At 46.7% G+C, this 25,508-nt stretch overlaps 2 protein-coding genes and 1 non-coding gene across 11 annotated transcripts in view; 1 reads left to right on the top strand and 2 right to left on the bottom strand.

The window, feature by feature from the left end:
* The window catches only part of UBE2R2 (ubiquitin conjugating enzyme E2 R2), a 109,912-nt gene extending 99,905 nt beyond the window's left edge, over positions 1-10,007 (top strand). For both annotated transcript variants that reach the window (XM_032299950.1, XM_032299951.1), the window contains exons 4-5: positions 1,815-1,949; positions 6,699-10,007. In XM_032299950.1, coding sequence (XP_032155841.1) covers positions 1,815-1,949; positions 6,699-6,918 — 355 coding nt within the window. In that variant the 3' untranslated portion in view covers positions 6,919-10,007. The remainder of the gene's footprint in view (positions 1-1,814; positions 1,950-6,698) is intronic.
* Positions 10,008-11,287: 1,280 nt separating this feature from the next.
* Positions 11,288-25,508, bottom strand: part of UBAP2 (ubiquitin associated protein 2) — a 133,207-nt gene continuing 118,986 nt past the window's right edge. For 5 of the 8 annotated variants that reach the window (XM_032299943.1, XM_032299946.1, XM_032299942.1 and 2 more), the window contains 13 exons: positions 25,132-25,171; positions 23,057-23,195; positions 22,186-22,255; positions 17,775-17,970; positions 16,932-17,023; positions 16,567-16,614; positions 13,789-13,867; positions 13,380-13,585; positions 12,988-13,087; positions 12,795-12,902; positions 12,572-12,639; positions 12,293-12,484; positions 11,288-12,208 (listed from right to left, as the gene is read on the bottom strand). In XM_032299943.1, the coding sequence (XP_032155834.1) occupies positions 12,113-12,208; positions 12,293-12,484; positions 12,572-12,639; positions 12,795-12,902; positions 12,988-13,087; positions 13,380-13,585; positions 13,789-13,867; positions 16,567-16,614; positions 16,932-17,023; positions 17,775-17,970; positions 22,186-22,255; positions 23,057-23,195; positions 25,132-25,171 (1,434 nt within the window). In that variant the 3' untranslated portion in view covers positions 11,288-12,112. Of the gene's footprint in view, positions 12,209-12,292; positions 12,485-12,571; positions 12,640-12,794; positions 12,903-12,987; positions 13,088-13,379; positions 13,586-13,788; positions 13,868-16,566; positions 16,615-16,931; positions 17,024-17,774; positions 17,971-22,185; positions 22,256-23,056; positions 23,214-23,724; positions 24,509-25,131; positions 25,172-25,508 lie in introns of those variants that run through there. The other 3 variants (XM_032299941.1, XM_032299948.1, XM_032299947.1) reach the window with 3 other exon arrangements.
* On the bottom strand, positions 23,849-23,929 carry LOC116566200. The gene has a single exon (XR_004275795.1). It is a non-coding gene; the product is annotated as a small nucleolar RNA SNORD121A (small nucleolar RNA).

Here is a 25,508-nt window from a genome sequence, read left to right as displayed (position 1 = left end):
TTTTTTTTTTTTTGAGACGGAGTTTCGCTCTTGTTGCCCGGGCTGGAGTGCAATGGCGCGATCTCGGCTCACCGCAACCTCCGTCTCCTGGGTTCAGGCAATTCTCCTGAGTAGCTGGGATTACAGGCACGCGCCACCATGCCCAGCTAATTTTTTGTATTTTTAGTAGAGACGGGGTTTCACCATGTTGACCAGGATGGTCTCGATCTCTTGACCTCGTGATCCACCCGCCTCGGCCTCCCAAAGTGCTGGGATTACAGGCTTGAGCCACCGCGCCCGGCGCAGCACAATCTCTTAACTTCTCATCAATGAGGAAAGATGAGACAGTTCATCTTTCCTCCCCATTTTTCTCCTAATGCACATAATTGTTTAGGGGGAAAAGCCTAGGAGTAATTTGGAACTGTTTTGGAGCCTATTAGGCTTTCTAACAGAAACTTTATTCCCTGATTATTTGGAATATCTAATTTTTATCTGTGGATGAAAACACCCACTAGATTTGTAAGCCATGGGAGACCAGCGGATGGCATCTAACTTGCTCAGCATTGTACACTGTACATCCATTGTACATCTCGCTTGGTGCCTCTGGCACAGTAGGTACATAGTAAATACCTTTGAATGAAAATTTCTGTTATTCAGAGATTCTAGTTCTTCTGTTTGGAGGATTCTGCTTTTCCTCCATTCTCCTGTTTAACTCTGTCTTCCAAGTATGGAAAAAGTATATTTGTAGCACTTTCAGGTCATTTAAGAGGCCACAATAAAAACTGGTTATATAGGGCCGGGCATGGTGGCTTATTCATGTAATCCCAGCACTTTGGGAGGCCAAGATGGGCAGATCACTTAAGGACCAGCCTGGCCAACACTGCAAAACCCTGTCCCTACTAAAAATACAAAAATGAGCTAGAAATCTGAGCCGGGCATAGTCGCTCACGCCTGTAATCCCAGCACTGTGGAAGGCTGAGGCAGGCAGATCACCTGAGGTTGGGAGTTCGAGACCAGCCTGACCAACATGGAGAAACCCCGTCTCTATTAAAAATACAAAATTAGCCAGGTGTGGTGGTGCATGCTTGTAATCCCAGCTGCTCAGGAGGCTGAGGCAGGAGAATTGCTTGAACTTGGGAGGCTGTGGTTGTGGTGAGCCGAGATTGTTCCATTGCCTGGGCGACAGGAGCGAAACTCTGTCTCAGAAAAAAAAAACTACAAACCTGGTTATATAGAATAGCGTCATTTTTACCCTGTTCCACATCAAGATTGCCTTGAAATTTTAAAAAAAAAATTTTTTTTTTTGGGAGACGGGGTCTTGCTATGTTGCCCAGGCTGAAGTACGGTGGCTATTCACAGGCATGATCCCACTACTGATCAGCACAGGATTTTTGAGAAAGTAAATATTTTAAGCTTTTCCCCTCATGCCATTTAATTTGTAATTTTTAAAATGGTATTTGAAAGCTTCTAAGACATCCACTTTTTGCAGATTGGAACATGCAGCCAGTTGAGACAGGGCTTTCCATCAAGTTCATTTTTATGCTTTGTGCATTATCCTTATACTAGAATCACAGATTTTCTCTGCTTTGCCTAACAGCAACTTGTTTCTGAAGAAAAATTTTTTAAATCTTATTCTTCTTAAATGCCTTTTACGAAAACCATTAATAAAAAATTTATGATCATCTCTAATCCCCCATGGTCTCAAATTAAAGTGTATCAGAAAAATTTTAAGGGAAGGAAAATTTGAAATCTGATTGTACTGTCTTAAAAAGCAGAATACTTTTAAATACTGTAAATATGGGTATTCATAGCTGACCCTTTTTTCCTGTTTCTAGGACTATCCTATTAAGTGTAATCTCACTGCTTAATGAGCCCAACACCTTCTCCCCAGCCAATGTCGATGCTTCAGTTATGTTCAGGAAATGGAGAGACAGTAAAGGAAAAGACAAAGAATATGCTGAAATCATTAGGTAAGGTGCTTTGGTTTTTTTGTTTGTTTGTTTGTTTGTTTGTTTTAATTACCTCAAGTCATACAAAACCAAAATATATTCTGGAACCAAGGTTTTTACATCAAACTTAAATATCCTGTCCATTCCAGGATAATTTTCCTCTATTAGATTTATAGTGTGGGAAGAGAAGATTTCTGCCCGAGCACAATGAACTTTGCTAGATAATGTAGTAGCAGACCTGATTTTCTAGGAAGCAGAACTTCTAGGTTTTTAACTAGTCAAGTTTGCAAAGTATCTTTTAATCATTTTAGGGACCCTGTTCTAGAACATATTGATTAAAGTGTAACAAACACAATTACCCAAGGTATTCCAGATGTTCCAGGTACATAGGACAGAGTATCAGGTGTATGTAAGACAGAGTAATTTTGTTTTCAAAATTTGAATAAATAGGCCAGGCACAGTGGCTCATGCCTGTAATCCCAGTGCATTAGGAGGCTGAGGCGGATAGATCACTTGAGGTCAGGAGTTTGAGACCAGCCTGGCCAACATGGTGAAACCCCATCTCTACTAAAAGTACAAAAATTAGCCAGGTGTGGTGTTGCATGCCTGTAATCACAGCTACTCAGGCGGCTGAGGCAGGAGAATTGGTTGAACCCAGGAGGTGAAGGTTGCAGTGAGCCAAAATTGCACCACTGCACTCCAGCCTGGGCAACACTCCATCTTAAAAAAAAAAATTGAATAAATAAAGCCTTCTAGTTTATTGGCATTCCTAACCATAGCAGCAAGTATCTTGGAAATCCTCATTATCAGCAGCACTAATGTGTGGTATAACAGAGCCCTAGAATAAGATTCAAGGGATTTGGAATCTACTAGTGGCTATGCTGTTATGATAAACGGTCCCACGAATAATGGGTCCAAAATGGTTAATTTTGGGGGTCTTTTACTTTCTTCTCTATGTAAAATGGAAAAAAGCTCAACCTTTAATCTCTTAGGACATCAGATTCTTATAATAGTACCCCAAAAATTTGCGATAAATAGAAACCCTATCCTTCTCCCACCCTCCTCCTCTTTATTTAAATTATTAATATATTTTTTTTACACTCTTACTCTGTCACCCAGGCCAGAGTGCAGTGGCACGATCTCAGCTCACTGCAACCTCCGCCTCCTGGATTCAAGCAATTCTTTTGCCTCAGCTTCCTGAGTAGGGGATTACAGGCACCCACCACCATGTCGGGCTAATTTTTTGCATTTTTAGTAGCGACAGGGTTTTACCATGTTGGCCAGGCTGGTCTTAACCTTGTGATCCAGCCACCTCGGCCTCCCAGAGTGCTGGGATTACAGGCGTGAGCCACTGCACCCAGCCTTCTCCACCTCTTTTTAAAAAAAACATGGTCTTCCTCTGTTGCCCAGGCTGGAGTGCAGTGGTGTGGCTTCAATTGATCCTCCTGCCTCAGCCTTCCATAGCTCTGGGATTACAGGTGCAAGCCACCAGGCCTGGCCTCAGCCCCGCTTGATGTTAGATTTTTATTTCTTAAAATACAGACCCTAAATACAGTTACAGCTTACTTTGTGCATAGGAGTTCAGTAAGCACTGGCATTTATACAAATAAGAGTAAAATCTAGTTGGCTAGAGACCAAGTGATATGAAAAAAGTTAGAACAATGTTGGGAAAGCACATGAGGTGACTGCTGAGTAATAAAATCAGCAGTTCTAAGTTTTCTGCCCATTAGGATCACCTTTAGACTGGCCCTAAATGATAGCTGTTTTTTATGGGATTACAAGGACAGAGTTTGACCATCTGTGTGTGTATATATATATATCTCACCTAGGTGACTGATACATACCAAAAATTGAAGATAATTAGTATAAATAGTAAGGTCATACAGAAATCTAGAGGCGTAGGATTGTACTAAGGATTGAAGGATCAGAAAGCTTATGTATACATATTCTTAAGGTACTTCTATATATTTCTTAATTTAAGGGTCCCTTTATCTCATTCTGTCTATGCCTTAATTACCTAGCACAGTACCTGACACTCAGCAACAACTTTGTGTCAGGTACTCATTGAGACATAGCATGTATCCTTAGGGAGCTCACTTTATTAGCATTTAAAAACAAACGACCATGTATAATTATACCTATAGAAGCCTAAACAAAGAAACATTCGGAGAAATATATAATGTAATAATTTCCTAGCAGAGATAATTCCTCATAACCAATAATTTTTCAGGTGAAAAAAGGAAAGGGAAAACACCCATGTTTGCTACAATACAGGATTATAATAGCACGACATGCATGTCAAGTCAATTACAAATGCTTGCGTATTTTTTTGAGACGATCTCCCACTTTCACCCAGGCTGGAGTACAATGATGCGATCTCTACTCACTGCAACCTCTGGCTCCAGGGCTCAAGCTGTCCTACTTCAAATACAAAATGTAGTTGGGTGTAGTGGTGCACACCTGTAGTCCCAGCTACTCAGGAGGCTGAGGCAGGAGAATTGCTGGAACCTGGGAGGCAGAGGTTGTAGTGAGCTGAGATCACGCCACTGCACTCCAGCCTGGGCAACAGAGCAGGACTCTGTCTCCAAAAAAAAAAAGGTACCATTGGCTGGGCACTGTGGCTCACACCTGTAATCCCACCACTTTGGGAGGCTGAGGCAGGTGGATCACTTGAGCTCAGGAGTTCAAGATCAGCCTGGGCAACATGGCGAAATCCTATCTCTACAAAAAAAATTAGTCGGGTGTGGCGACTCATGCCTGTAATCCCATCTACTTGGGAGGCTGAGGTGGGAGGATTGCTTGAGCCCTGGAGCCAGAGGTTGAGCGGAGATCGCATTGCTCTATTCCAGCCTGGGTGACAGTGGGAGACGCTGTCTCAAAAAGAAAAATCAGTTGACGAGGGGACCAACATGGACTAAACTGAGGCAGTAGTAGTAGGGGTGAGACAACAGATTAAAAAATATATTTAAGCTGTGGCCATGTGCTGGCTCATGAGGTCGAGAGTTCAAGACCAGCCTGGCCAAGATGGTAAAATCCCATCTCTACTAAAACTACAAAAATTAGCGAGTTGTGGTGGCAGGTGCCTGTAATGCCAGCTATTCAGGAGGCTGAGGCAGGAGAATTGCCTGAACCTGGGCAGCAGAGGTTACAGTGAGCAGAGATCACTGTACTCTAGCCTGGGCGACAAAGTGAGACTCCTCCATCTCAAATAAATAAATAAATGAATAAATAAAAATTTAAAAAAAAGATTAAAAAAGCTGTAAAACAATAGGTCTTTGGAGTAAGATTTATTATTTTAAGAAGTGATGTTTATTCAGAGAGGTAAAATGGGAGAAACTGGCCATAGAGGTAGGAAATGCATATGTGGTCTACCTCTGCATATGGAACATCAGGACAGAAGCTTCCAAAAGGCATTTGTTTATATAAGCCAAGAGCTGTCAGCATAAAATGAGTAGTGGCTAAAATTATGGGAACAAAGATGATTGATGTCCCAGGGAGAATGCTGAGTGTGGAGATTCAAGCCCAGAAACCTCAGGACCATCCATGTGCAAGGCAAGGCAACAGAAGAAGAGCTTCAAGTACAACCAAAAGAGATTGACATTAGGAAGATCAAGAAGAGTGGTCAAGTCTTGACTCAAATTTTTGTAATTGTTGAAGGAAACAATGTATTGCTCTGTTCACTCATAGAATTGACTGCACACCTCTTATGCACCTATGTGCTAGGCACCGGGGAAATAGAAGAGACTAAGACAGACATTGATGTGCACATTAGAATATGGGGAGACAGAAGAATGAGCAAACAAAAAATACTAGATAGTGCTAAGTAGGATAATGTGAAAGAGTGACTAGATGGTTCTTTAAATTGGGTCATCTGGCCAGGCCTTCTCTAAGGTGATTTGTAAGCCTTAACATCCGAGGCATTGCTTTCTGAGTGACAAGGAGGAGCCAGGCATGTTGGAACTGGGGCACAGCAAGTGGTGCAGACAGAAAGATCAACGAGGTGTGTCTGAGATACCAAAAAAGACCAGGGTGTTATACCTAACACTGTTTTTAAAAAAAAAAAAAAAAAAAAAAAGACCAGGGTGAATGTGTTGAAGTTGGAGAAAGTGATGGGCTGGGAGAAAATACAAGAGTGGGTTGTGCGGCTGGGCTCAGTGGCTCGGCCTATAATCCCAGCACTTTGAGAGGCCGAGGTAGGTAGATCAGGAGTTTTGAGACCAGCCTGGCCAACATGATGTAATCCCATCTCTACCGAAAGTACAGAAATTAGCTGGGCGTGGTGGTGCGCGCCTTTAGTTCCAGCTACTTGGGAGGCTGAGGCAGGGGAATTGTTTGAACCTGGGAGGTGGAGGTTGCAGTGAGCCAAGATTGCGCCACTGCACTCCAGCGTGGGTGACAGAGCAAGACTCTGTCTCAAAGAAAGAAAGAATAAAAGAGTGGATCGTGCAAGACTTTGGAATCTGGCATAAGGTATTTGAATTTTACTATTAAGTGAATAGAATTGTTGGGGGCACATAATGAGTTTGGTGGTGAGGCGACTCAGAGGTGATTCTGGCTATAACTGATCCATTGCTTTAAACTCCCTTGACATAACAGTGTATTTTCCCCCTAAAAGGTCAAAGTTTACATAGTACAGAGTATCTGTCAGATGCTTTCAGGCAGGTACTGAAGTTTGGATATCTGAGTCATAAGTAATGATTATTTAAGGCCAATTATAAATCTGTCTCAAAACAGTGACTTACCATAAACCATTTGTCACCCTCCCTCCAGGAAACAAGTTTCAGCCACTAAGGCTGAAGCAGAAAAGGATGGAGTGAAGGTCCCCACAACCCTGGCGGAATACTGCATCAAAACTAAAGTGCCTTCCAATGACAACAGCTCAGATTTGCTTTACGACGACTTGTATGATGATGACATTGATGATGAAGATGAGGAGGAGGAAGATGCCGACTGTTATGATGATGATGATTCTGGGAATGAGGAGTCGTGACGTGCTCCTTCAGTGTCCCTGTACTGCCCTGCCATCTCAGGCCAAAGGGAGGGGAGCAAATGGGGACCTGGCCATGGCCCCTCAGCAAAAACCTATTCACAGCGGGTGGGGAAACAAACACACAGCTCCTGCTGACTCCCCTTATGGATCTCGGTTTGCTCCTTTTTATGGACCTTTAATGGAGAGAGAGTAACCCTCCACAGAATGTCTGAATTCTTGCATTCTTTACCCTTCCATCACTGTATTGATTCTTTTTTTAAAAAAACATCAACCCAAACTCCCGCCTCACTTCGTCTCTACAGAATGTTCACAGCAAAACACGTTTGGTCTGTTTTTAGATTCTTGAAGAATTAAATAGTCTTTCAAGATGTTTAATGTGTTTAAAGCTGGGAACCTGTTGGGAGTTCACAAGTGCTGCATATACTGGGTAGCAAAAGAAAATGGAAAAAAAACCCACAAAACAAACTTAAAGAAAAAAGCAAATTTGCCAAGGTTTAGCTGCTCATTTACATTAAGTGTGTGCGCATTCGTTCAGCCCCATGGTGGTGAGTTTTGTTTCTTTCCCTTCCTAAGGCTGGGATATGGTGGGTGTCAGGGACTTTGTGCTAAGCCTGATGAAATCTGCTCCTCCAGTCTCCATGAAATCCTAAAACATGGAGGCCTCAGCTACCCTGAGGAGAGAAATCAGACTTTGTTTTTTGAAATCGATTGGGATGGAAAGCCTGAAATAAATATTCATACTTTACATAGAACTGAGCACTTGGTTGCTATTTATTGCAGGGTTGTTAACTTTTCCCCCCAGGGAGTGGGGCAAGTTGGGAAGTTGGGATGAGTGTGTGGGGGTGGACTTAGTGATGGGAACAAAGATTTAAAAATCACTATGCTGTTTGGTTGATGCTACTGGTGGCCACCATTGGGAGGAAACATCTGTTTGTTTTATATTTAGCATGGCCTTCCCATCAGAAATACACTCTTACCATGTCGTTTTGTTTCTTGTTTTTTAAGGAGCCACTTTTAATTACTCAGTATTAATCCTAGGTGCATGTGTTAAGATTTCGGTTTTCATCGAGCTGCTTATACTGATTGGTAGTGAAAAACATGGATGTGTGTGAGACAAGTTGCTAGTTCCCGCTGTCTTCATTGGATGCGAGCTGGACTTTTTTCTCCTTTCAACATACTTGGGCTGTGGAGCACAAGCAGAACTTGTGCATAGAGCTCCCCTTGGGATCGTGTCTTGTGGCTGAGGGAGTTGAATGCAGTTTTTAGGCCAGGTAAGGCTAGATATTCCTGTGATGCACTCGCTGCAGCTTTGATTTTCCAGATCTCAGTCGTGTTGCTTCAATCAATATTGAGATCCAGCAGCCTTCACCATCGAGGGACTTCAGAACTTGAAGGTGATTTTTGGTTGTTATGGGGGTGCGCCAGATCATAGGAGGGCATTATTCTTTGGAGGAAACCGCTATAATGTAAAATCAGATTTCAGAAGGAAAATGTAGCAAGGACTGACTGTAGTCCTACTTCAGACCCCTGGGCACTAGTGTCAACTCCTCCTTCGGCTTGCAACTCAGAACCAAAAGGCAGATTAGGGACGGGGCAGGAGGGAATCTTAGGATGGCTAGAGTAGGTGACGCTTACTTCCTTAGCTCCTCCTTCCGTTCTGATCTCAGGGTTTTCACTCTTCAAACTTCCAAACACATGACTTCTTCCCATCAGCCCTTCCTGACCTCTGAAGTTTGGTCTGGTATGAAAAAGGAATCTTTAACATGCAGAGACTCTTACGGGTCACTGAGCCTGGTTCCAGAATCTGTGATCTTCATAGGGCCAGGGCTGCTACCTGTGCCCAGAATCTGGTGATTCTAGTCATATCCATGGAACAGAGCAGCTTTGTAATGTTGTCAAGTTGCCTGATAACAAACTCTGACAGATGTTGGAACTACCTTTTTACTCCCCATACTTCTTAAGTAACGCTTCCAAGCTAACCTGCATATCTTCTGGATCCAAAGCCTCTCACAGTGCTCTGATTTGTCTCCCTGAAACTGCCCCCAAGACCTCCATGCAAGTTTACAGCCAGTAGCTTGGTCTTGCTCTCTTGGAGCCCTAAAATTAAGCCTTTCATTCCCCTTACTGCTAAAGCATCTCACTCGCAGGGCAGGCCCGGCACCCTGGCATTGTGGGAGGTGCTCTGCTGCACAGCTCTGTTCCATCAGGCCCTATTGGCCTCTGTTACACATTGACTCAGGGAGCCAGAGCGCCAAGTGGAGGTTATACCTCTCAGCCCTTTGGGGTGTTACTATCAAGGGCTGGGTTTGCCTCTGATGAGTACAATCAGTTCCAGAAGACCGGGTAAGTCTCTTGATAGTAGGTGGACATTCAGATATTTTAGACTGACTGAACCCAGAGGCGAGTTCCAGAGCTCTGTCCCTGAGAACACATCCTGTGGAAAAACACTTGAGTTTGTAATTTTTTTTCTTTTTGGGAGTTAAGGTCTCAGGCTCAACCCAGAACCATGTGCATACAGTTGTACTTACTATTTGGTGTGACATAAACTCAAAATCCTGCATTTTTAGATTCCTTTTAATTCTAATTGAGGCCTCACTGGATGCTCTTCAGTTCTGTGTATTTTGAGGCCGGGTGGAGAACGTATATCTTGTTGCTGTTTCAGTCTTCCCCTCTTCTCCTTATCATTCCAGAGTGCTTTTCTATTAGTCAAACTTTTTTGTAGAACCTTCTTTCCCTTGCCCTGGCAATTTGTTTCTTACTTGCTGGTTTCCTTAACGTTTGGGGCACATATAGTGAAGAGACTGATTGGAAGGGGAAATGTGCAGCTCTCCACCCCTCCCATCCTGATAAACAAGGTTTACATTTACAACTAAAAGGATTCAGAGATGCAATTTTCAACTATTCTGAAACCAGCAGGACACACCTGACTTTAATAGTTTTAGCTGAAATTGTAGATGTTTTTCTTCAGTTTAACTTATGAGAAAAGATTATCTGATGCATTTTGTGTTGACGTCCCCTTTAGTGGTTTATTTTGTCTTTTTCTGCCCATGTCTACTAATAAAATGTGAAATAAAATACCTGTATTGCTACTTCCCCATGAGATGACCCTCTTCTTTTTTTACCTTGTGTTAAAGAAAACGAAAAGGTGGTCTCACTGTTAACCTTGCAGATTATGCCAAGGCCCAGCTGAAAAATTAGACAAAAACCAAAAGTGGGGGATCTGCCTTTCTAACTCATCTCCCTGGTGTATCCCCAATCCTTTCAAGCTCCTTACAGACATGGCCATTTATTAAACTTGATTCTGAAAACAGGAGTCAATAGGAGTAGGTCAGTGAGGGACTGAGGGACGCTCTGCTGCTTTCCTTAGGCAAACATTTTCACTGTCATCTGTTTTCCTAATTTCCTGCTGCTAATAGCAAGGATCGGGTAGATCACCTTGTTTAATAAAAGTCTTGACTAATTTTAGTTGTAGACACTTGCCTTTTTTCTAGTTAAGATCCTAAGCTGTGGGTTAATAGGAGTATTGGTCCCATCACAACAGGACCATTGCTTCTCAATTGTAGAGGCCAAACGAAGAAAAAGTAGATTTTGACCCTAGTCTGGTTCTGACAAAATGACCTAACTAGCCATTTTATTTCCTTATTTAACCTGGTCTGAAGCAGTGATTTAGGACTGAAAAGAGAGGCAATAGCACTTTGGGCACACTTCCAGACCCTGAGCTGCCTGCCTGGTTGAAGCACAGTTGTGGATGGCCAAGTGGAGAACTGCCTCTCTCCTATGGCCCTTGGCTACTCCCTGGTTCTGGCCTGACCCAAGGTGAATGGTTGGTTGGGCCTTTCTGGAGCAGATATGTAGCCCGGGATCCACCAGCCTACCTCATGACACCCCAAAACTCACTAGTCACATGTTCTACCACAGCTTTTGACTGCCAGTCAAGGTGATTATGTTCAGTTGATGAAGAGCAAAAGACAGGTATACCTGTTCATACTTACTCTTCCTTAGGGTCTAGAACCTTGCTCTCCATTCTTGGCTTTGCTTCAGATTGTAAAAGTCCCCTGAGGTTTGGAAAAGAAATTACCCTGCCCTGGTGTTCCTCTTGACAGGGTTCTGTGGGATACTGCCCTATCCCTAAGTCTCTTAAGGAGATTTTTTTAAAAAGCCAGGTTAAGTTTGATCAACATGGCCTGGGCCCTGTGAGGAGGTTTACCTGTCCTTACAGTCATTGTCATTTGGGCCAAGAGGGTCCAGTAAAAAGGAAAACCAATTCAAGCCTTTATAGCCTAAGTCAGAAGACTGTGACCATGTGTCCTTTAGCCCTGTGAAGTCCAAGGCCTCTGCCCTGAGCTTCCCTTCAGTCACACCACACAGAGACCGTGCATGCTCTCAGAACTTTATTAGGTGGGGATTGGGCAAGAGAAAACCCTTGAAACAGCTGTCCACCTGGTTCAAGACAACTGGAAGAGAGATGCCTTGCTTGGAGATATCTTTGATTTTTAAAGGGGAGCTGAATGGCTGAACAACTCAGATGATTATTATTTTTTAAATGGTCAGCCAGTCTCTAGTAAGTCTCTAGGGATATGACCAGACCAGAAGCCCCTGTTATATATGAAGAAAAACAGGTGCCCATATTTGTGTTGGGTGGAGGGATATCGCTACTATTCCCAAGATTTGGTGGAAGGGGACCATGACAGATGACAAAAGGAACAGTTTCTCAGAAATAGGGGTATGAATTACACAGGAAAGAAAACTAAAATAATAGTTTCCAAAGGAGTGAGACAAGTCGTGATTCTTCATTGGTACCTGACCCCTATACCCAAATGGCCTTGAACCAGCCTTCCAGAGACTGCCCCTAATGGCCCACTGGGCAGCAGCAGCTATGAAGAAGGCCTGAAGGCAGATGGGGTGGAGAGGCTTATTTTGCTACAGCAGAAAAGGGGCTTGAATGGGGAGAGCAGACCTGGCTAACATCTGCAGCCATCCCCTCCACTCCCCTAGACTTCTATCACATTTACAAATACATACATAAATACATTACATACAATAGCCAGTCTGGGAGGCAGGCTCCCCACAGAGGCACGGCTGACACAGTTAGTCTTGGGAATTCTAGGAAAGGGCACTGGGCTCCTATATATGTGCTCATGTGTTCTCTCCTGCCCAGGGTAAGCCTTGCCCCAACCCACCCCTCTCTTCGGGTTTAGTTTGTCCAGTATGGAGAGTTGCCGTAGGCGGGTTTGGAGGCTTGAGACTTGGGCTGCAGGGAACTGGGCTGGCTGCGCTGACCCGAGCCACTCTGAGGAAGAGAAGGGAAGGCTGTCAAGGCTGGAACAGAACCCCTGGCCAAGAGCAGGGTGGCTGCCTCCATCACTGTGCTCACCTGCGCATCCTGCGGAAGATGATGGTGCAGCAGCTGTGAGTGGGGCTGCTGGTGGGCTGGTAAGATGTGCAGGAATGGTGGGGGCGCATAGCCAGGGGCCGCTCCAGGGGCCAGGGGCCCAGTGGAACCCAAGGCGGAGGGCAGGCTGAAAGGTGGAGGGGTTCCTGCATGAAATCCCTGCTTGTCAAAAGTCTGCAGGGCAAAAAAGACAATAATGAAGCTCAGGTTGGGCTGTAAACTCCCCAAAACCTATAAACCCAACCCACCTTTGTTCCTCACCTGGGTCTTATTGTAGACAGAACCAGTCATATCAGGTAGACCAGTGGTGCTTGAAGACACCGATACTCCTAGGAGGAAAAGCAGTTGTTCCCCACAGCAGTTGGTCCCAGCTCTAGGCTCCCTCACCTCTATAGGGGCACTTGGGGGTTGCCCTGCCTGAGAAGGGATCAGGCAGGAGCCCGCCACTCCAGGCCTTATCCTGGAAAGAAGAGGTAAACACTACCTTTGCCAGGTCCAGAACCTGCAGACTTGTTTGGTGCCTGTGATGGTCCACCATAGCCACCTTTGGTGTAGTCTCCTGCTGCTGTCCCTTGGGTCAAGTCATCATAACCTAGAGTGGCAGGGTACAAGAGGAATATGTGAGCCAGGCAAGCCTGTCTGACCCCATGTCTGTCTGTCTGGGAAGCACCCCTCACCTGTACTGTAGCCATGCTGGCCATAACCACTGGCCTGCTGGAAAGGAGGTGTTGGGGCACTGAGGTTCACCCCATGCTGCTTGGCTGAGGCTGGAGGGACCTGGGAGGGCAAGCAGATGAGGTTTTAGTGTAGGAACATCCCTGCCAGAGTCTAAGGCAGCACGTGACATACCCACAACCACAGGGGACCTGTGTTTTCATTAGTGCAACACATGCCGGATCTAAACACAGCAGAGGAAAGTGACCTTGTTACCAGCATGAACACGTCCTGAAGGCCAGATAAGACTGAGTGGAATCATGACCCTCCCTCCCTGATGGAAGACAGGTCCCAGGTTTCCACCTGCCAGCAACCCAAAGCCAGGATACACAGTCACACCTGCTGAAATACTCACAAACATGGTGGGGCCATATTGGAAGGCACCGGGCACGCCTGTGTAGTAGGAAAGGCCAGTGTAGCTATAGCCAGGTGGTAGCGCAGGGTTCAGGAAGGGCTGTTGGGCTGTGTGGTGGGTCTGTGATTGGCTCTGCTGTGGCTGAGCTGGTGTGGTAGGGGGTGCAGGGGATGCAGAGTCCCCACGGCCAAACTTTGTGACATCACCTAGGAGAGAGCACTGACTCCAGCCACTGCCCTTCCTCCAACCAGAGACAGGCCAGGCTGGCTCCTGCAAACAGGAACAGGTCTGGCTGCCAGCTCAGCACAGGCCACCAAGAGGCCTCTCTCAGCCCTGCTGCTGCCGCTGCTTCCCAGCTCCTGGAGTTCACGCTAGGCCAGCGCACTCCTCATCCACTGAGCAAACTCACCTGGATATGGATTATTAGCTAGGCTCCCATCTCGGCTAGCAAGTGCTGTGGGTGCGGCAAAGGGAATTCCGTAGTAGTCCTAGGAAAGACCAGGGAGGCCTGATCAGCAACTGGCCTTGCCCAACTCCCAGGAGAGCAGAACCAGCACACAAAAGTCTAGGTGACACCACACTCCTGAAATGGACTGCACAACTGAAAGCCAGCAGTCCCAGGGAACGGCAAGTAAATGGTGCCCATAGGCAAGTAGGTGGCCTGCCTAACGCATGAGCACACAGACTGGCCAACCCTGCAGTTTCACCAGGCAGAGCCCTGGAGACCAAGTTTCACACATCCATTTGACACCACAGGCAGATGCTTGTGTGAGTGCTTCGGGCTGAACCAACCTTGCTGGCTTTTCTGTGTGAGAGACTACAGAGCAGCTAGGAAAGCTGACTAAACAGAGCAGACCCAAAAAAGGAGGCAACAGAAGTGCAGGGGCCTGAAAGGTTTCAGAGGAGATGGGAGGCAGTGCCAGGTAGGCACAGGAATAAGCAGAACCCCAGGTGAAGCCCGGAACTGGCCTGTCACCACCTACTCTGCCCTCAAAACACTGACATGGCTGGGACAAGCTTGTCTAACCCGCAGCCTGTGATGGCTTTGAATCCGGCCCAACACAAATTCATAAACTTTCTTAAAACATTATGAAATGTGTTTGCAATTTTTTTTTTAAGTTCATCAGTTATAGTTAGTGTTCTTGTATTTTGTGTGTGGCCCAAGACAATTCTACTTCCAATATGGCCCAGGGAAGCAAAAAATTAGACATACACTCCTGACCTAGGACTTGAGGGAAGTATGGCAGATACAACACAGTGCGGAGACAGAGATGGCAAAACACGTGGAGCTGTGTGGAGGAGGGGAGGCCTGACCTGACCCTCACCATCCAGGGCCTCACACTCCTGGACACATCTGGCCCCTGAGGAAAGGGAAAGCCCTTGGGTTGTGCCCGATCACAGCCAGAGAAGAGCCGTCCTGGCTGGAATGGCACTCACACCCTCCAGAAAACCCCCCGGAAACCCACAGCAGCCTAGAACCAGAGTTGGGAAGGCACAGGAGAAAGCCCAGAAGAGGGAGCCCTTTCACAGACCATGAGAAATCTCCATGCTGGAACTAGGCTCACAAGCGGCAGAGGTTAACAAACAACCCGAGGGATAGAAAGAGCAACATATCAGCGGGGTGCGGTGGCTCAGACCTGTAATCCCAGCACTTTGGGAGGCCGAGATGGGCAGATCATGAGGTCAAGAGATCGAGACCATCCTGGCCCATGGTGAAACCCCGTCTCTACTAAAAATACAAAAATTAGTTGGGCGTGCTGGTGTGCACCTGTAGTGCCAGCTACCCGGGAGGCTGAGGCAGGAGAATTGGCTTGAACCCGGGAGGCGGAGGTTGCAGTGAGGCGAGATCACGCCACTGCACTCCAGACTGGCGCCTGGCGACAGAGCAAGACTCTGTCTCCAAAAAACAAAAACAAAAAATCAAAAACAAAACAAAACAAAAACAAAAAAAACCCAGAGCAACATATCTCAAAAGGTGGGCTCCAGAGGGTGTTTTCTCTAAGGCACTAAGTGAGAAAAGCCAAAGGAGTGCTGTGAGTAAGTATGGAGACCACGGGGAGCCCCTGAAGCAGATGAATCCCGGGGCTCAGCACTCCCGTACTGTGGGCCTTTGGCCCACCACAGATTGAAGGCGCGACTGGTTTGCACAGCTGGGAGAAGCTGCTCAGCTCCCAGGCTGGGCCTCTGCTTCTGGAAATACGGCCAGCAGGTGGAAAGTGCTAATCTTCTGAAACAAGAGCAGCATTGTCAACTCTTTGTGGTCCGGCAGGGAAGGGGCAACACCAACAGGGAAGAGAATGAGAAGGCGGAGCCACACAAGAGAGAAAACCTCTTCCTTTAGGAACACGAAAGACTATCCAGCAGAGGTGGACCTGGCTGTCCCAACTGCTTGCAACTCTGACAAGTGCCCTGGGAAATGGCAGAGCAAGAAGATAGTGGCTCCCAGGCTAAAGTCCTGCCCACGAGCAAGGCAAGGAGCGCGCCTGTTTCCCTCTGTTCTCACAGTTCTGTTCATGTGGCTATCCAGGAAAGGCCCACATCACATTCTAGCACCAATGGTTAGAATAAAGAGACAACCCTGGCCTCCGAGTAAGGCTGCAACCACCAGGGACGTCCCCGGGCAGGCATTCTCACAAATCTAATTTGGAGGCCAGACCCAGAAAAAACCTTTTTAAAAGACCATCAGCTCAAGCCACTCATTCAGCTGGCGGCAGGAGAGCAGTCACTGGCCACCTCAGACCAAAGACACCAAACGGTACTATGAGGAAGAGAAAAACATTATAAAACTCCAGGGCCAGCTAAACAACCTCCATGTCTTTTATCATATGACTTTTCTTAAAAAAAAAGAGACAGACAGAGAGAGAGAGAGAGAGGGGGGGGGGGGAGAGAAAATAAGATCGAGGAGGGAAGATAAGGTCAGGACCAACATTTAGCAGGGGACATGGCCTACCAGGACCCCAGGTCCTGAAGGCCTTCATGTTTCCCAGGGAGCAGCACTGTACACTCATGTGCCAAGGCTATGCCTGGCACAAATGCCAGATGAAAACAGCATTCTCAGTAGTGGTGCTGAGGGGTTCCTCAGGCAGAGGATCCTAAGGGCCAGACAGGGTGCCAGCCAAGACCACAAGAGGAGGGATATGTACAAGATTCTGAACCCTCTGCTCTGACCAGTTCACACCCCACTCACCACTGGCAGCCGTGACTGCAGCATCTGGAGCTCGTCATAGCCATAGATCTGTGTGAGAACCAGAAAGGGTATTTTAGGAACCACATATCACCCCTGGGAGGCAGGTCAATCTAGGAATCAAAACAAGGTTGGGAGGCATAACACACCCGGGAATGGGATCTGGATCAGCTATGGCAACAGAGCCTGCCTTGACGGAATCTAGATGGAAGAAGACCACCAGGGCTCAGAGAGGCACAGATGGGGGGCTCAGGGATGGAAGGGCAGCTCGAAGTGGGCAACCCGGGCCCCACACCAGGCTCCCACCAGGTACCAGCCCCTGAGGCCAGGGGAGCTGGGGCAGGCCAGAAGTCCCACCATGCACTCACCGGGTAGGCAGGAAGCAGTCCTCCGGGACCCACAAGGTACTGGTTGTGCAGCAGGGGAGGCACCCCTTGGGGCAAGTTTGGGGGTGCTTTGCCTGTACAGTGGGAAAACAATCAAATGGAGGGAAGTGGTCACCACAAAGAGTGAGCGTCCTCAGCTGCTTCAGGAGAAGGCACAGTCACTGAGCTACCCGAGATGAGTCCAAAGAAGGGCAGTGGCCAAATGAAGCAGAGGGTCACGCTATGAAGCAGAGGGTCACGCTATGAAGCAGTGAAGGGGAGACAAAGCCCGGCCACCACACTGAGGCTGTTTCAACATCAGAGGGTTCTGGGCCCAGACAATAGCAGCCCCTTTCCCCCAATCCCTAAGGTCCCACTGCACTGAGAAAACAGACACAAAAAGCAATCTGCCTCCTCCAAAGAGGGCAAGGCACTCCTCCATGCAATGCCAGAAGAGGGACAGACTGAGTTCAAAGTGGGTTTTAGCAGCAACCATCAAATCACAGTCTACTGGGCCTACAGACACCCTAGGTCTGCAGTCAGCCACAAAGACTGGCCCGGAGGAGCCCACAATAAGTCATCCCTGACCCCTCAAAGTCACAATGTCAACTGATGAACAGAGGAAAGACTGGAAAGCTAGAAGACATAGTGGCCAGGAATGCTGCCAAGAAGAATCCATCTGCATCAGGGATGGGGAGATCAGGCCTCAAGGTCAATGGAACACACAGCACACCTGGTGGGCCTGCCTCTCAGACTCTCCTGATGCCTGCACTGCCTTCCTCGGAAGCCAAGCAGGTACCTTTGAGGGGCTCAGGGGTGGGCAGGAAAGGCCTCTGGAGCACATACCTGAGGTCACCAAAGGCACGGCCCTGGTACTGCTGCTGGACGCACTCGTGGGGGTCCCACCCAGGCAGAGGCTGTTCGCCGTGTGCATGCTACTGGACAGGCTAGTGCCTGAGGATGCGGAACTCGAGGTGGAGGTCGCTGCCGTGGAGAAGGTGGCTGAGGACTGGAGGGAAGGAGCGTTCTCCACACTGGCATGCTAGCAAAAGAAAAGCCAGGGCACATGGATCTGGAGGCGGAGGAGGGTGCTGGGAGATCCTGGCCTGGCACTTGGGCCCACAGTCTCAAGGCTGAATAGGCAGGTGATGACAGAGCCACCCAGGCACCCTTAAGGTGACAGGCTCTGTGCTCAGTGCTCACTGCGGCCTCTCACAGCTGGTTCCAGCCATCGGGATACAACACGTAAACAGAACATCAAGACTATTAACACTGAGCTCTAATGACCACAACTCTCTTTAAAAATCCTTTAAGTTTGCTCATGCTTTGGCATCCAAAATGAAGGGCACAGAAACCCCAAGATAACTTCAGATCTTAAATGAACACAGACTACCTGAATATGGGACGAGTACCTACCTCTAAGCAAAGCAAACAGTCCGAGAAGAGGCAAGCAGAGGCTACACGAAGCCCAGCGCAAGTCTCAATCTTTTGGCCATTCCCTTCTACCGGAATTGTCAGCCACTGTGGTCTGGAAACCACAGGAGACTGAGAAAGGCCTTTGCTCCAAAACCTGGTGACACCGTTCAGTCAGTCCACCAACACTTCACCAGGACCCACCTAAAAGGGCATGGCCTACCACTATGCCTGCTTGACGAGGTAATCCTAGGGAGAAAGAGTGAAACCCAGCAGGAGCCCCACGTTTTAGAAGCCCTGACCAGCTGCCCAACCCTAGCAACAGGGCCCTATGGACAACTTCAAGCACTGAGCGGGTAGGTGGGAGAGGTACACCTAGGTGGTGTACCTAGTGTCCCAATAAAAGGGAGGAATCAGCTCTGTAAGAACGAGACCAGTCTCCAAACCAGGGCATAGAAAGCAGCATATAAACTCCTAGAGGAAAAGCCAAAGAACAGGAAGGGCCCAGGAAAAGGAGCCACCCTGCCTCCACAGACTGACTCTCCATGCCATCCCATGCCCACAGCTCACTACTCACCTGGGCACTGGCTTTAAGGAGCTAACACCCAGAAAAGATTCAATAAGGTGAAGACAGCCAAAAACATGGTTTCCTCGGGCTCCTGGGGTCTTGTTCCTTCAGCACAGACGGGCAGGACCAGGCTGGAGAGCGCCCCACCAGGAGCAGGGCAAAGGATGTACTGGCCTGCCCGCCATCTAGGTCCTTGCTAAGGAGCCAGACTCCCCACCATCTGCCACAGAAATCTTGAACAGCTCTGAGCGATGCTCGCAAGTGTACTTGGATATATACAACCTTTTAATCTCGGAATTAAAAATGAACATTCCCCATTGCTAAGAGATGCTCACTAGGGAACTAGGTCCTGACTTGCTAAAAGGACAAGAGTCATCTGGCAGGTCTCTTCTCCCTCAGCTGCCTGACGGGGTTCCTGTCTCTGGCCCTGATCTTCCAGAACTGGGAGGACATCAACCTGCTGGATTATAAGGTCAACACCAACTTTAAAGGCCATACTTAGTCCATCCAATGGGGCCTATGCAGTCAACTGCCAGGACGGACCCAGAGAAGCAAAGGCAGGAGAAGACGCTGAGATTTCCTTAAGGTATTGATGGAGAGTAGTAAAGATCTAACTATGAGAAAAATGGAGGAAAAGACATAGGTCCATGTGAAAAACAATAAACAGCAAACTTAGGGGAAAAATACCTGTACCTCCCATCACAGTGGGCTCCCTAATATACAGTTTCTAGAAATAGAGACCAAAGACCTGACAGAAAAAGGAACCAAGAATATAAATGGCATACAGGCTGGGCACAGTGGCTCATGCCTGTAATCCCAACACTTTGTGAGGCCAAGGCAGGTGGATCACCTGAGGTCAGGAGTTCAAAACTAGCCTGGTCAACATGGTGAAACCTTGTCTCTATTAAAATAAAAAAAAAATTAGTTGGGCGTGGTGACGTGTGCCTGTAATCCTAGCTACTAGGGAGGCTGAGGCAGGAGAATCACTTGAACTCAGGAGGCAGAGGTTGCAGTTAGCAGAGATTGTACCATTGCATTCCAGCCTGGGCAAAAAGAGTAAAATTCCATCTCAAAAAAAAAAAATAGTAAGTAAAATAAAATAAAAATAAATAGCTCACATGAAGGAAATCAAATTTTTCAAATATATTTTTTAAAAGGATATAAAACCTCATTAAATTAAAAATTAGATTTTCTGCTAACATATTAAGAAAATACAAGTATTTAATAACACCATTTTGAGGAAGCAGTGGAGTAACAGGACATTTCATTCACTGCCAGTGGGAGGTAAACAGGGTTGGATCACTATGCAGGGCAATCTGGAAATGTGTATAAAATCACGAATGCCTCGCTGTTCCGTATCCTGGACTGACCTGCTACATACAGATATACACATGAAACGACATATGTAGGAGGTTATCAAATGCAATATTCTCTATGGCATCAAGACTGAAAATGACCCCAAATCAAGGGCTGCCTAAATAACCTTCAATAACGTCATAAAGCAGAACTGTGAAGAAAAAAACCAAAAACCCTTACATTTCAACATGGAAATATCAAGATACATTACTGAGTGGGGAAAAAAAGTTGAAGGGCACTGTACATAAAATGCTCTCATTTATGTAACAAGAAAAAAAGAAAAGGGCAGATAATGGGAAAATGACTGTGTATGCATTGCGTTTTTTTACTTTTATAGAAGAAAAATCGTCTAAAGGATTGAGAAAATATAAAGGTGGAGCCAAGTAGATGAGAGACAGAAAAACTTTTCAGTGTCTATCTTTCTATAACTTTTAAGATGAAATATTATAAACATACAGTTGACCCCTGAACAACACATGTTTGAAATGTGTGGGTCCACTTAATAGGCAGATTTCTTTTTCAACCCGATGCAGGCATGCATAATTTGAAAACACACCTATTTGGAAGGCTGACTTTTCCTGTAAGTGGGTTCTGCAGGGGCCACTGTGGGACTTGAGTACGTGTAGATTTTGGTGTGTGCAGGGATTCTGGGACGAATCCCCTGCATATATGACAGGGCAACTGTATTAACAATGTCACAATTCTGTCACGTTGACAAAGTATGGGACCCACTGGATGAGACCATTCTGACTGTGGCAGGTTGGAATATATGATCTAGTTTTTTGTTTGTTTGTTTGTTTGTTTGCAGAGACAGGGAGTGCAGGAGCACCAGGCTCCCAGGCAGTAGAGGCACAGATACACAGGGCTGGTCCACGGCGCTCTTGCTGAGGCCAGCTCATGGCTCCCATGAGCCACAGAGGGCAGGGGGACAGGCAGAAGTGTCCACTCTGTGCTCTATTTTGAAAGTGGCAGTTTGTGTTTTATGACAAAAGATTCTGTGTAAGATTTGACTTGGAACATTAGAGTTTGAAAACCACAGCATTAGGCAGATCCTGAGCAAAGGACAGAATGTCTCATTTCTACTGCTTCACTCTATTGGTGAGCTGCTGCCTTCTTCAGAGAACACCAAGTTCACCAGTTTCCCGCCTTCTCATTTGTCTGCACCCTAATCCTTCCTTCCAGCCTGTGGACCTGCCTACTCCAACCTCACCCAACGCCTCCTGTTGTCCAGGAGCATGGACATCTTGTTAATCCAGGTGCCTATCCTCCCAATAGAGGCTCCAGCCTCTCCTAAGTTTCCATTGTGCGCCCTCTACAATCTGCCTCCTCCTCTCCTTCTCACTACCATTCACTCCGCAACTCACCACAACCTGGCTGATCCCTACCACTTAAAACCATGCTCACACCTCCACAACCCACTGAGCCACACCTCAATAACCGTAATCTATGGCTATTCTTTGGCATATGAGGACGCTTCCCGCCTGGTGCGCCCAAACCAGCCCTCCTGCCTGGCTTTTCGCCAGTGTACATTTGCTTCCACTCCTGCCCTCTACCCTCTAGACTCCCTTTTCTCCAACGCTGACCTTCTCACAGTCTCTGCCTCCGATTCAAGAAAGAAGGTACGGAAAGATCAAACGGCAAATTCCTGGGAGCCAGGTCACCACCTGACAGTCCTGCTAATGACAGATCAGGTCTGGAGCAACGATTCTTCCCAGGTGCTACAAACTTAGAAAGCAAGATGTTCCCAGATGGTGCCCAGGAAAATCAGAAGCTTGAACCTAATCATGCCATCAAGACACTTCAGTCAAGCAACTCTAGATTATCAGATGCTAAAAATCAGACTGAAGCCCCAGCTGCATATGACTAAGTCCCAGGTTCCCTAAGCATGGCGGATGAGGAGGAAGCCAAACGGACACTTACTGTGTGTGACGTGCTCGAGGAGAGGACTGTGTGCGCAGAGGAGAGGCTGCTCTGGTGGCTGGAGAGTGAACTAGAAGATAAAACAGAGTGCCATTATGTCCACCTGAACAAGTGATTCCAAAAGAACAAGGCCCACATGGCTCAGTTAGCTAGATTCAAATTTGTCCCTAGTCCCTTGTGAAGGCCCAGCTTCAGACCCATCCTTGTTCCTTATCCCCACAGAACCCAGTGATGGGGTCCTAACATAATGGACTTGCCATGCTTCTGTCAATGAGATCCATTTGCTCCTCAAATGCAAAAACTGAAAACAGCTGCGCTCAGAATATGGCCATCCCTGACATCCCCATTACATTAGTGAATGAGGGATGAAAGTTCCTATATTCAATCCCGCATGCTGGAGTCAGAGGTGAAATTCCCATCAAATCCACTTTTGCTCCTGGGTAATTGGGGATGAAGGAGAAGGCTCCCCAGAAGACACACGTAGCAACGTCACCCATTTTCCTACACCTTGTTCTAATAACATCGTTTCTTCAGCCATGGAAAGTCAGACACCTGCTCAGAAATCCATCATTCTCATTCCACCTCAGTAGAATGCCCAGAGAGGCTAGGCTCAGGCACCCTCTGGAAGGTGAAGACAGGTGGCCTCACCCTACGCCCAGGGGACCCAGTGCTCTGTGCCAGCAGAGGCGGTACAAGCAGGCAAGGTTTCCACATCTGGTGGTTTTAGCCAAAACCTAAGCTAGAATCATAATGCAAAAGCCCATCATGTCAGAGACAAGAGTGTGTTGTCTTCACAGGAGCAACCTTCTACAGGAGCTCCAGGACTCTGCCCCGAGGTACTTCTCATCCTGGGCCCACATCTCCCCCATACCTGCTAAGCTGAGAGAGAGGGCTGCCACTCAGGTTGCCAGTGTGCTGGGATGTGGATGGCAGAAGTGCAGCGCAGGAGGTGGTACTGGGCAGGGAGCTCCCAGATGGGAGGGCAGAGGGAGGGCCTGCTGTCTTTGGAGCTGGAACGGATGAAGCAGCTGTAAGAAACAGATCTTGTTTATTGGTTTATTTCAACAACCAATCCTAAGTATCTGAAAATATGCTCAATATCTTATGACCTGTCAGTTATATTCCCCCAGGAAAATGCCAAACATGTCACCAGATAGCCCTTTGTCTGTCAAACACTGCTACCAAAGGACACACCATGGTCAGCTGTTCAAGACACAGCAAAGATTAGGAAATGACACCGTTATAATCCAATCCATCCTGTATGGGGACATACTTTTCCACCTAAAGGAACCTAAGCTGTAGATGCACCCAGAAAGAAAAACAAGTGCTGACCCTAACATGTAGAATTATAATGTGAGGCAAACTCCTCAAAGGGCACAGCAAAGGGGAGTAATAAGCTGACAGGCAACACCACCTATACGTGCTTCCGCCACATCAGGCTGACTCTACCAATGTTCACGGCCAATGTAAGGAAGTGGGGGCTGATGCATATGTTGTGGAGAAACACAGACACCTAACATCTGCAGAAAGAACACACACCTAACACCTACTTCCAAATGCACAGTGAGCACTTCCTTGGTATGTGCTTGAATAGATGAATCTCGGAGCACATAAATGAGCTTCTTAGGCTTCAGAAAGGACGTGGAGACACTCAATCCTAGCTGTGGAAAGACTCAGTTTCAGTGCTGTCCACACATACAACTCAGATATGTGCTTGGAAATAAAACATCATTGTCTTTTCCAGTTAGGAAAGAGGAGCAACCCTGACCCTTCTAAAATGGGAAGCACTTGAGTCTCTAAAGGAAGGGCAGGTCAAAAACAAACACAAGCAGTAAAAGGGTCAACTGACACCTACGTGAATTCTTACAGAGGCCTTCTTTTTATTGGCAGTCTATTCCATAGATAAGCCCTGTTCTTAGAGAAACCATATAAAGACAGAACAGATACATCTCACCTAAAACTAAGACCCCAAAAGGTAGCACCTTGGGCCTTGGAATACAATGCTAACAGCTTCACAGGAAGCCTCTCTCAAAGAAACAACAACAACAGAAGGGGGTGTGGAGGGAAGGGGAGAAGGAAGTACGGGAGAAGAGAGTAGTATAGGAAATAAAAACCTAGGTTAATGTACACTGCTTCCCAGATACTTTAGTTCTCAACCCATGCCTAGACAAAAGAAATGTGCCACTACCACTGCTAGAATCAAAAGTTCCTCTGTCATCTAACAAGCTCAGACCAACCAACGAACCTCCAACCATGAGGCGTGAGCTACCATACCCAGCTAATTATTTTGAATTAATTTTTTGAAGAGATGAGGGCTCACCATGTTGCATAGGATGGTCTCAAACTCCTCAAGTGTTGGGATTATAGGCATGAGCCATCGCACCAGACCTGTTTTTTGTTTATAAGATACAGAGGTCTCGCTCTGTCACATAGGGTGGAGTACGGTGGTGTGTAGCACACTGTAGCTCTGGGCTCAAGTAACCCTCCTACCTCAGCCTCCCCAGTAGCCAGGACTACATGTGTGTGCCACCATGACCAGCTAATTTTTTATTATCACTAATTTATTGAGACGGTATCACTATTCAGGCTGGTACTGAATTCCTGGTCTCAAGTAATCCTCCTGGCTTGGCCTCCCAAAGCACTGGGATTATGTTCACGAGCCATCCTGCTTGACCCAGGCATCTTTCAAATGCATACTGTATGCTGCACCTGTGGTGCAGTCTGATTAGGGCAGAAGAATATGAGACCATCACCTCCTTCTTGCTGTGGCTATGACATTTTTAATACCACCACTAGCTAATACCTGATCCAAAAAACAAAAAAGGTAAAAGGGCTACTGTTTAAAGAATTAGCCATTGACCAACTGGTGATTTCCAATCATGTGAGCTATCTTCCTCTGTTGGGTTGGCACCAGCTATGACAAGAGTAGCTTGCTGCTATACTTACTGTCTAGTGTCTGCTGGCTTTGACCACCACCATGTCCATTCTATAAGGAAGAGAAGAGAACATAAACTCACAAAATGAAATCATTACATAGGTGGCTTTTTATACTTTCTATAACATATAGCTTAATCAAGAAACAATGATCTCTTTTATTCTATTTTTTAATAAAGGGGAGGTAATACAACAAACTCTCATGCAAGAGCAAAAATGTTTTTAAAGAAATTTTTTTTCATCTCCCCAGGTTCAGGTGATCCTCTCCATGAGCCTGCCTAGCACCTGGGACTACAGGTGCATCCCAATAAGCCTGGCTAATTCTTGTATATTTTGTAGAGATGGGGTTTTGTCATATTGGCCAGGCTGGTCTCCAACTCCTGGACTCA

The sequence above is a fragment of the Sapajus apella genome, unplaced genomic scaffold (genome assembly GCF_009761245.1).
Source record: "Sapajus apella isolate SASKATOON/1434 unplaced genomic scaffold, GSC_monkey_1.0 scaffold42, whole genome shotgun sequence".
In the NCBI taxonomy this organism is placed as follows: domain Eukaryota; kingdom Metazoa; phylum Chordata; class Mammalia; order Primates; family Cebidae; genus Sapajus; species Sapajus apella.
Note: the sequence above shows the minus strand (reverse complement) of the source record. Positions and strands in the feature narration are given on the sequence as shown.